The 11,288-nt window shown below is 46.9% G+C and overlaps 1 protein-coding gene across 1 annotated transcript; it reads right to left on the bottom strand.

Moving 5' to 3' along the window:
* Positions 1–4,892: 4,892 nt before the first annotated feature.
* On the bottom strand, positions 4,893–9,075 carry LOC144160916 (uncharacterized). The gene is made up of 4 exons (XM_077692006.1): positions 8,909–9,075; positions 7,276–7,516; positions 6,732–6,908; positions 4,893–4,980 (listed from the first exon to the last, which is right to left on the bottom strand). Exons 1-3 carry the CDS (start codon positions 8,918–8,920, stop codon positions 6,751–6,753), a joined length of 411 nt encoding a protein of 136 aa, XP_077548132.1. The 5' UTR covers positions 8,921–9,075; the 3' UTR covers positions 4,893–4,980; positions 6,732–6,750.
* Positions 9,076–11,288: the final 2,213 nt, after the last annotated feature.

Raw genomic sequence — 11,288 nt, 5'->3', positions numbered from 1 at the left:
ATCGTTCAGAACAGTGGTTTTTAACGTGGATAGTATTTTGGATTTTTCTCGTCTATCAAAGGAATAAGCGGGGGATCCACATGTTCGCCCGCTTAAGCGGGGGATCAAACTTTCCTTCGCTCGTCTCTGCAATGAATGAATTTGGAAGCTAAAAAACCTTCAAGGCATTGCAAAATAGCTGATGGTAATTGATAGAGAGCAGACATCGAAGCTGCATAATAGCTGCTTACAACAAAATAATAATCAGTACTTTTACAGTTAGTGAGCCTCCCTTGTACAGCATTGGTCCTGTGGACATCTATATTGCCTAAAACAAATTGTTGGGATTCTCATGTGTGCCAGCTACTTACAACTGCACTAGACATGACAACGGACGTAGGCAGAGAATGAGCATTACAACCGCATAGGTGTCCTGTGTATACAGGCACACAAGCTATTTAGGTGTCCAAACATTATTCATAAGTGAACCCAAGTCGTTGGTGCTTTTATTGCATAGCTTTTTTTTGGCTGGTAACCTGTCATTTTGGGGATTCCGATAAAACTTTATAAACCTTCAGTCATTTTTGCTGGTGCCGAACGTCTAGTGACATTTGATGGCTTTTTATACTGAGAGATCACGTATATGTGAGCAAAATCTTTCGAATTACTACCACTGCTGGTATGGTTCATATAAAAATAATTTGGCACACATGCAACCTTAAAAACTTCAAGCAATGACACAAGTATTCAAATGAGAATTAGTGTATTCTTGCTAAGAATTTATCATCATATTAGCATTTAAGGAAAATAAAAATGGGCTAAATATCAGCATCGAAGAGAGTCAAACGAAAAACAGAACTTTAGCAAAAAAGGATATTTAAAAAAATGTTACTTTTGATATGTTGTATTCTGATATCAGCTTGCTTTTTCTTTCTTTCCAGCCTGCACATGTGCCAAGTTTGCCGTGCCACAGCAGCTAATCAAGGCGGCCCTCTTGTCCTTAGTGTCACGGGAAATCAAGGCTGTCGGTCAGTCAGCTGCATAGTTCTGTCTCACAATTAAATCGATCGTGAGTCGCTGAGTTTTGTCTTTGCTTATATATTTCAGCAGCTTTGACTGGCTGGCCTTTCAGCTAGCTGTCGCTGTCTGACTAAATTTATGTGTGACTATCAATGCTGCCGATTTACATCTTGTGACACTGCCAAAATGCCCTTATTTTGCCCAATAACACTTACTTGCAGCAAAGCGTAAAATGTGTAATTATGTATAAATTTGCTGACCTAAAATATTCACATAGTTCAAGAAACGCATTACAAAAATGGCAAGAACATGTCAGGAAGTACGCAGAAATAAATGAAGAAGCTCCGTAAGAATACATCATGAAGTACATAAGATGTCATCATAAAAGCCATAGAAATACATCAAGAAGTACACATAAATCTACTTAAAAAGGCTGAAAAAATACATCAGCAGTTCCACAGAAAATCACTCGTCAAACTCTCTACAGAAACTTCATGAGAAGTGCATCAAGAAGTACGCATAAATCTACTTAAAAAGGCTGCAAAAATACATCATAGGTTCCACAGGAAATCACTCGTCAAACTCTCTACAGAAACTGCGTGGCCAAATACTTGTTGAAACACGTCACGAGCTCGTCAAAAAAATGCTTCACAAACTCTACAAAATCTCTATACAAGAGACAAAATTCTACAAAAATACAGAAAAAACACAACAGGATTTTTTATGAGGGCAAGCTTTCGTTTTGCAAATCCGGGGTTAACTGGGTAAAGCCACAGCCATTTTCCCGGCCCGCTCGTCACTAGACTAGAACCTCCGGCTTTTATCCCGATCCAATTCGATGGTTCCACAAAGTAAGCGTGGAAAAAAATGTGTTAGGGCAACGCCACGGATTTAAAGTCGTCTGTGCCCATCATTTTGCTCATGCTCCATTGCCGTATGAGTATTTTTTTAGATCCTAGTGAAACAGAAGCTGGCTGTAATTTTTTTTTTTTTTGCAGAAACCTGCGACCTTCGCGGTGAAGTGACAGTACACGAATTTTTGAACAGAAACGTCTAACCCAAACACACTGCATTTATCTTGGTGCTCTTTGCTATCGTGGCCCTTGCGTTATTGAACCCGATGGTCATGGTTCGAGAGAGAGAGAGAGAGAGAGAGAGAGAGAGAGAGAGAGAGAGAGAGAGAGAGAGAGAGAGAGAGAGAGAGAGAGAGAGAGAGAGAGAGAGAGAGAGAGAGAGAGAGAGAGAGAGAGAGAGAGAGAGAGAGAAGTATTTCATTGAGGCAAAACACGCGGGGGGGGGGGGGGGAGGGAGGATTGGGGAAAAAAGGCAGCGGGTAGAAAGGTCGGCGAGAGAGCAGTTCGGAAGATATTTACTGTCCACAAGAGCATCTCTGTACAGGCAAAGGCTGACTATTCATACGGAGACTGCTACACCCGTTTGAAGACCCTGCGATATATATGTGGTGCAGGCTGGGAACCTCTTTCCCTCTCACAGTCACCTAACCTCACCCGTTTGAAGAGACCATTCTCAAGAGCGCATTGGACATTCATTTCGAGGGCTGGGGATGTTCCCGTACATGGCGTATGTGCTCGGATTCGGATGTAGAGGCCGGGCCTAGAGCCAAAACTGTGCACAACCTCTCTCAAAGGCTGTACGGAGTCGCATAAGCAGAAATAAATTCCGTGCGACATCGTTATGACGGTTTGGGCAGCGGCGGAACTCCGACTCTGCAGGAGCTGTATAGGACGTGTATAGGACGTGCGTATAGGACGTGCGGGGCCGAACTAACGTAGATTTCATTCGCCAATATTTCTTTCCACCGCGCACTGTTCATTAGACCGGATGTTGTAAGAACAGCTCATAGGACTTTCTCGTTTCACTGGCTCGAGTTTAATAAATTTCCAATTGGCTTCCTCTCACCTCATTCTCCCCGGTTCTGTCTCCTGTCGTTCATTTTTTCGGCCTTCCACCTCCAGTTTTGCTCTGCCTAAAACACTACGTAGTCTGCGGGCAAACCTTGAGACGATTGGGAAAGGTAATTGTAGGTCACCCTCCCCCTCTAAATTTCTTTTGGCCAAGGGCGTTGTCAGGTATCTGTGTCAGGCTTCTGACACTAATTTGTAACCAAATCGTTTTGGAGACGTTGATTCGGGCGCTGATTTTCACAGGGCATGCGCTTCGGCTACGCGACCTTCGTGACACATGCGTGAGCCAGGTGAAGGGAGGGAGTCCACAAAAGGTAACAACACGTTACCATATTAACCCCATTATCAAAAGCGCAGCTAAAAAAATAGGGCGCTCTTCCGAGCAGAATATAATGGCAGCGTTCTGATGCCATCGATCAGCGACAGATTTGTGTAGCGCCGCACCGTCCCCATGCCCCAGCTCAGTACACCACAATCGGCGGGAAACCCTTATACTGCTATATGGTGGAAGTCTGGGAGTAGTGTTGTATATTTGCCACAACATTTATGAGAAAGAAAGTTATTTTGATGGTGTATTAAGATGCCAATACCGTTTCAACGCTTCTACTGAGATTACAATGACTGTTGTGACACAAAGCAAGTGCTCACAGTTTCGTGTTCGGAACCGTTTCGTCAGCTATAACTAAAAAAATGATCTTGCTACCTTTTGCCCTCATGAATTTACGGGCTTGTCGTTCTTACTGACGAGATTTTTTTCCTTCTTAATTTTGGGGTGGTTAACGCGGAGAAGCCACACCTGGGTATGCGGCATGCCGCAGTGGAGGGCTCCGGATTTATTTTGAACCTTTGGGTACATTTTATGTGTGTCTAAATCTAAACATACGGCCCTTTTTGCTTTTCCCTTCATTTGAAAAGCGGCCGCCATGGCCAGGAAACGCACCCGCACCCTTGGACTCAGCAGAACAACGTATTAGCTACTGAGCCACGCGGCGGGTTACGGGTAAGTTTTTGTTCAATTAAAGGTGAAAAGGTTGCTTTGTTGGACATGGTAATTTAATGCACTGGAGCATTTGCGTGTGCTGGGCATCTGAACCGTTTTCGCCACCATATTGAACTCAGCCCTTTAATGACTATTAGAGTTAGCTGTGGCATTAAGGTAATGAAAAAGACAAAATCATTGCGGAAAACCCCATACTTATGTCGGTGCCGCCTAAATTGCGTGACATTAGAGTACAGGCTCTATGCAAGAAACCTCGTTGTTCACAGGAGAATGCTAAATGCTACCTCTGAAGCTGGCACTTCGGCTGACATTCGTTGCACGTACTACGAACTTTAAAACCACAAATTTGACTATGCATGGCTTTGCGTTGCTCACTTGTGGCGAATATCCAAAACACGTGCCAGGGATTTCGTTGCTAGGCCGCTGAGTGCCGTTTCTGCCCTTTGAAAGGTTTCTGTTTTTATTGTGGTGGCATCGCACTGGTTCCTGATGTCGTTAAATAGTTACTTTGCAATTTCTGTCTGCTTATCGTAGTGTTTAACGCGCGGAAACTACACCCGGTCTATGAGGCGCAGCGGCTCCGGTTTAATCTTTACCACTGGGAACATGACACTAGGGGGGACAGGGACTAAGAATTGCACACACAATTGAAGCGCACACTCTTGCTTGCGTCATCTTTCGCCTTTGTCTCGCCTAGCGCCAGCAATTTTCCGAGTGAAAACCCAACTAGCCGTATTCCAAGCTCTAAGTTTTACCACACGGTCGTTCTCGCTCTTGGCTTCTACAAAAAAAAAACAGCCGCCAGGGCCGGGATCGAACCCGGGTCCTTAGGCTCAGCAGCGCAACAGCAGAACAGTTTTGAGGGTGCCTGTGTCTTCATCGGTGTTCCACATCTACAGCAGACATATCGCGGCAACCTGTTCGCCCGTAACGAATACACAGCGGTAGTTGATTCGCAAAAATAAATAGCCTTTATTTTCGCAGGCCTCGCTGATGTGGGCCCTCTTCATGGCACTTGTGCCGGCGTCATTCCGGATTTTCAGCTCTTCGCTAACTCTGAAAAGACAAGTCAGCAGATAAATATTAGTCATGTACTGGAAAATGAATTGCAATAAAAATTTATTTAAAACTTCGACCCTGTCGTCAGTGTGTCATTTGGAGGAAGTCTAAGTGAACGTGCACAAACTGGACAACAGTTACGGAGCCCCTCAGTGTGCTTGTACCAAATTAAGTACAGTACACAAGAACTTTTCTGTTTCCCACCTTTTACTCAACAAGGCACCTTGCCTTTATTGACGACAATGAATGAATGAATGAATCACTCAAATCAAATAATAATTAATTAATTAATTAACTTGCATTTCATGTTGTTCGCTTACCAAGACTCCCACAACTGTATAATGGCACAGATGCAATTCCCGGGCACCCTGCCTATTTCATACTTTTTAACGCGACAATATGTACCGAGAATACACTTCAGCTGTCCTCGTAAGGGTGGCCACAATTTCGAGCCAAACTGGTGATGGTCGTTATCAGGCCGCTCGAGTTCGTGAGGTATAGGTTTGCTCCGAACAGTTTCTTCAGTCGAGGCTGCAATATTCCACCTAGGGCAGGATAAAGGCTATTTTATCATTCCTACGAACGGAAATTCGCGCGTCGTTACTCCAAAGCACGAACTCCTGTGTTTCCTTCCACGCACTCTGGACGTTTTCGATGCGCGTTTCTATGAGGTCGTTTCGTAACGACAATTTCTTGTTCTCTGCAGACCTACCTCGTACTCTGCCCCGGATTCTAGAGAAAGCAATGTCAGGTTGCCTTTTCCGGGAAGTTATATTTCTTTTTTTCCTTCCTCACCCACACACCCTTGACAAATCTGATTAAAAGGGCCATGAAGGCCACATGCCCGCCCTTGAAAACTGCCTCGTTGGACTAACAACTAAGAGGCATTTCCGCGTGATCTTCATTCATATAAGCTATATGTAGTGACGCAAAATAATATGGCTGGTGCGAGATGTAATCGTTAGTGGTTCAACACATATCCGAGCCCGGTTGCCTACGGCCACTGTTAATCAGAGCGTTGCCCCCCCGGAGTACCACAGATGCCAGGAACGAGCGGACCGAGCGCACATGCTATGGCAATGTCCGCGCTCAGCCACGCTAGGTCGCAGTGTTAATAACAGGTACCGTACTGCGCCGCTCCAAGCCGGAGGACCAACTCGGGTGCGTCCAACTGTCCGAAAACGCTGCCACTGCCCAGTGTCTTTTGGCTGACGCCTAGGAACTCTAGCTGGCATCGCAACAAAGTTTTATTTCCTCTTATTCGTACTAAAGCTAATTTGCGCTGCATGTTCACGACAACAAAAAAGAAGCACAAATGGAGATAGTATTGCGTGTTTTCGTTTGGGCCTTTCTGTGGTAGAAAATCAAACAGAAATTTATTTCACGGTTATAACGAGCTGAAAAAAACAGCAACAGTGCCTCAAGAACGTACGGGAAAATAATATCAATATAAATTGAACCGTAAGAGAACCGTGCCTACTAACCCTGCAGTATGCTCCCTAGAGTACTTTGCATATCCTTGAGTATGTCGTATATGTCATATCCTTGAGTATTGTGACGCAAGCAAATGTTTTAGTGCAAAGCTGTGGTGCGGTACCAGTTCTTCAACACTGATAATAAACGAAGTTTCTATCCTCTCTTTTAATTTTTTTGCTGATTTCGAAGGCACTGATGATCCCAAGGGAAAGGATGGATAATAAAACGTAGCATGCCATTCATGTTGAAACAGGGGTCACGTGAGTGTTTACCTATTAAGCTCGGGTTAGTTCAACCATGGTATCCGTAGCCATGACCATAGCCGAAACCATGTCCGTAGCCAAGGCCGACAGCCTTCACAACGCCAACACCACCGAAACCATGGCCCCCGTATCCGTAGCCAAGTCCGTAGCCGTGTCCGTATCCATGTCCGTAGCCGACCGCCACAGCTGTAACAAAAGTTGCCGCCGAAATATTTTCAGTTTCTTCAAAGTTGTTTCAAATGAGATATGCCTAAATGAAGATTCTAGGTCTCTTTAGTGAGTTTCATAAATTTCAATTAATACAAACCAGTTAACAGATCGGACTGTGGAGTGTGATTTCTGATCAATTTCTGCTACATTTTCGTGCAACTGAACGTTTCACATTTGCTGACAGCAGCCATGCAGCGGTCGGTACGCATTTTAAGCGTGTTCCAGATACAAACAGTCCTGTCCTGATGAGACATGCAGTGCGGCCATGGTATCTACTCAAGCATTTGCTGCCATCTGTTTTATTATCGGCGTTTTAGTATAGTATTCGAATCGGGGAGCTCACCGCGAGCTGGGGCGACGTGGGCGGTCTTGGTGACGGTGGTCACAGCGAAGGGTCCGTGGCCATAGCCGCCATGGCCGTAGCCGCCGTAGCCGCCGTAGCCGCCATAGCCGCCATAGCCGCCATAGCCGCCGTGGCCGTAGCCGTAGCCGTGGCCGTAGCCGAGGCCATAGCCGACAGCCACGGGGGCGGCGGCGAAACCGCCGAAGGCGACGGCAACGAGGCCGAAGAAGGCGACGAGGGTCTGCGCGGAAAAACAGACGCGCACTTTTGAATATGACCGTAGAGCGGGACACGTCAGAAGTCACTTGCACACCCGCTGACTATTTGCATCTGGCGGGAGCGTTCCGAGACAGACAAGAATGCCCACAGCCGTAAACATCAGTGGGAGCTACGTGAACGAGAAAGACGAAGCCGCAGCCGTGTTCTCACTCGTGCTTCTGGCCATGATGCTTTTCGAATCTTCCCTCTTTAGGAGAAAGGAACTAGAGTCCCTTGGACGGCAATGCGTACCGTTATTTGTGACACTGTGGCCACAAAGCCTTATTGAAGGGTTGCTACAAACAAAAAACAATGAGCTGGGAGTATTTAGTTTCATGCGTGCGCAGGCACGCAAAAGGCATGAATCTGTACAGGCATGATCGCCACCTCCAAAAGTTCGCCTCAGGCTCCCCGGAAAGGGAAACGACATCCAGTTGAAAAAATAGTAGGAAAGATTTAAGAACTACTGCGATTATACCAGGAATTGGTGCGAAAATAGCGTTGACCATGCAGTGCGAGTCCGAGAGAAGCGAAGGGCTTCCTGAAATGGCGGCTTTTGTAAAAAACATTTACGTTTTTAATACAGAGTTCTGACACATGCAGTTTCTATTCCTGGCTTGCTGGTTCGGCCATGCCGCGCGAGTCTCTGTTGTAGTGGAATGAAAAATGAAACAAATGTTGCAGTGACTTCGGAAGTGCGTCTGTAGAAGGAGTTTATATGGCAATGACGTGGGAAGACTAGTTAAACCCAAATTTATATTTTCTGGAAAAACACCTTTTTTAAACTGCTGAAGTAGAGACAGGTGTCCTGTCTTTCCATGACGCGCAGGTAGCGTCCGAACGATCTACGGAGCACATTCGCCCCCATCATTGCCGATTCCTTCTTGCAGGGATTCTAAAAATCAGGAAGTCCGCAGAGATTATTTGCTCACCAAAATTTCTATTGAGAGTTACTTTTATTTTCTGCGAGTGAAGGCCAGCTTTTTTATTTTCCTGCGCTGCCCGGAGAAAGAAGTGTAGTGTTCCTTTCGCAGCAGAAGAATAACTTCTCTGCTGCGCACTCCCTCCTCCATGTCAATTCGGCTCGAGCGGGGACCGGCAGCGTCGCCCGTGAAGATCAGCCACGTCCGACTAATTCCTTTTATGGCCTTGGGGCCGCCTCACGTGGCACTTGGGCCGCTGTTCTACACCGCGAGTACATGTGAAGTGAAACACGTGGTTTGCCGGGTACGGGACCAGGTACAGAAGTACGTGGCAGAGCGCGAAATCAAAATTTTTAGGGGGCGTGAGTGGATGGTTGCGGCCCCTTCTGCCGCAGTAACTAACGAGGGGCAACAAGAAAGGCTGCCGCGTGAGGAGGAGAACGACCACTTACGAGAGTGTTCATGCTTGGCTTGTGGGTTCGGCCGTGAGGCCCGAGTGGTCCAAGCGCTGGCTTTTATACTCGCCCCCTCAGCGTCGCCCGCGCTGGCGAGGGAGGTGTCAGGGGAGAGGGAGGACACAACCGGCCCAAGTCTCGACGGAGAAGGCGTTACACTTTCCTTCTTGCCTGCGCACGCAGAGATTTCAGTGGGAAGGGAAGGTCAACTGGTCGTTCGGTTTTGCTGAACTAGAACACTAGGCAAGAAGTGAAAGTGAGCCGGCGCCGCGCGTTCAGCCGCGCGGAAGCGGTGGCCCAGCGGCCGTCCAGGGATGCAGGAACGGAACGGCGAAACGATTTTGAGCGAATGCAGCTACTCCAGTAGAAGTTTCATCTGTGGCGGAGAACAGTGACACCCGCGTGAGCCGTGGAGCCAGCGGCTTCCTTGAAAAAGTATGCAGCTGATCACAGCTCATCACAAATAACGCCTGGTTTATCCATGCTTTCCAGTTACCTCTGCGCTGCGCGTGTGGGGAACAACATTTGCGGCATACTATGTTGGGAATAGAAAATTAAACACACTCATACAGCTAGTACATGTGGGTCATTACAGCGTTTTTGTAAGAAAGGTTTCCAGAGCTGGGGCAAACACACAACTTGACGATAGGCAGCATGTCGCTGCAAAAATGGAGGAGTCTGCAGCACTTATTACGTGAATTACTGGAGAACGCAAAACTCTGTTTTTAAGTACGTAAAATATTCGCCATGGTTACAAACTGGTTCGTTCCGGTGTCTTCCGGAATAACGTAAGCAAAAGCAAGATGGAGACACGAGCTAGTTGGTGAACATCCATGAGTGAAACGTGGGCGCAAACTGACACAGGGACGAGAAAGGGAAGCGACACCAGCGCTTACTATCAACTGAAAGATTTAATAAAACCGAGAGCCCATATACACCATGCAAAGACCCAACAATCAGGCACGTGTGACTGTCGCACATGCGTACGGCCGTACACGAGGACAACCGCCCCCTTCCCTTCTTATACTTTGTCTTCTTCTAGCCCCTCTCTTAAGAAGTAACACTTCTTTATCTAGAATGCTGAGGGACGGGTCACTGATACAATCCGATCCCATAGTCCGGATATGGAAGGCTTCAGCAATTTCCCTGGTAGCACGGTCTCTCTGTTTAAAAAGCACTTGCGTGTCTGTGAAGCATGGCTTCCAGCCGCAGTCTCCCCAGTGCAGAGCCATGTGTGTGTATGGCCTTCCTTTCAAAGGGGAATGATGCTCCCTTAAGCGTACATTAAGACAGCAGCCGGAATGGTCTACGTACGCCCGGCCACAGGACATAGGAATGCAGTACCCAACATTGGTCATACACCGAACAAACTGGAGTCTGTGTTTAATCAAACAACCACGTGTGGGAACACTGTCACGGGAATCAAGCCTGTTGCTCACCATACTGCATTATCTACCTAGCTTATTCCTGGACGAGAAAACCACCTTAACACCAAACCTGTCAGCCGTCTTTTTGAGGCGATGCGACAGCGCATGTACATACGGTATGACCGCCAGTTTTTTTTATTCTGGTCAGCATCCGTTATGCAATGCGCGAACACTTTAACTTGCTTTAAAATACGCTGACAGATTGCCTGGAGCACAGAGAGAGGGAAGCCAGCGTTCCCCAGCCGAATTATTTGCGCATTGAAGCTTTGTTGCACCAAATCATAACAGGACTTGTTGACAGCGGATTTGAGTCACGTGTGGGCTGTCCCATTCTTAACTAGCTTCGAATGAAAAGAAGCGAAGTTTAAGAGCGGCTTGCTAGAACGGGGTGCGTACATACAGCATGTATGATGCCGCGAGAAACCGAGCTCGTGGTCAAAAAGTTTCAAGGTGCGGTCAACGGGAAAACTCGGCCATGAACTTCAAACCTTCACCTTTCGCCTTGAAGGCATCACGAACAGCACATTTGAAAGACTCAATTTGTAGGTTGCAGCCCCGCGGACCAAAAAATGGTCCACATAACGAAAAACCTTCGTGGCAATGCCCTGCAAATCAAGCTGCAAATCACAGTCAACCTTGCCCACAAAAATGTTGCTCAAGACAGGGGCAACCTTAGACCCAATGCACCTCCTGACTTTAGCGCGTATACCTCATCTTGAAACCCCGCAAAGTACCCCGAAATTATAAGCCGAGCAGCTCCAAAAGAGCCGCCACTGGGATTCCACAACGATTCACAAAGGCCAGCTCATCATTGTCGTTTGTAATGCAATCTCTAGTGCGTCGCATCAGCACATCATAAGGCAGGGAGTAAAACAGGTCCTCAACGTCCAGGGACGGTATTCTCGAGTTTTGTCCCTTTTGCGTCCCTTTCAAAAGTGTCCCCTTTGGTG

Source organism: Haemaphysalis longicornis, unplaced genomic scaffold, assembly GCF_048455015.1.
Source record: "Haemaphysalis longicornis isolate Haplotype H1 unplaced genomic scaffold, Haemaphysalis longicornis Haplotype H1 scaffold_11, whole genome shotgun sequence".
NCBI lineage: Eukaryota > Metazoa > Arthropoda > Arachnida > Ixodida > Ixodidae > Haemaphysalis > Haemaphysalis longicornis.
Note: the sequence above shows the minus strand (reverse complement) of the source record. Positions and strands in the feature narration are given on the sequence as shown.

Excerpts from the sequence above, each read along its gene's own strand:
- LOC144160916 (XM_077692006.1), bottom strand. Across the intron at positions 6,909-7,275 it reads CCACGTCGCCCCAGCTCGCG|CTGTGGCGGTCGGCTACGGA; the intron begins GTGAGCTCCCCG and ends CTTTTGTTACAG.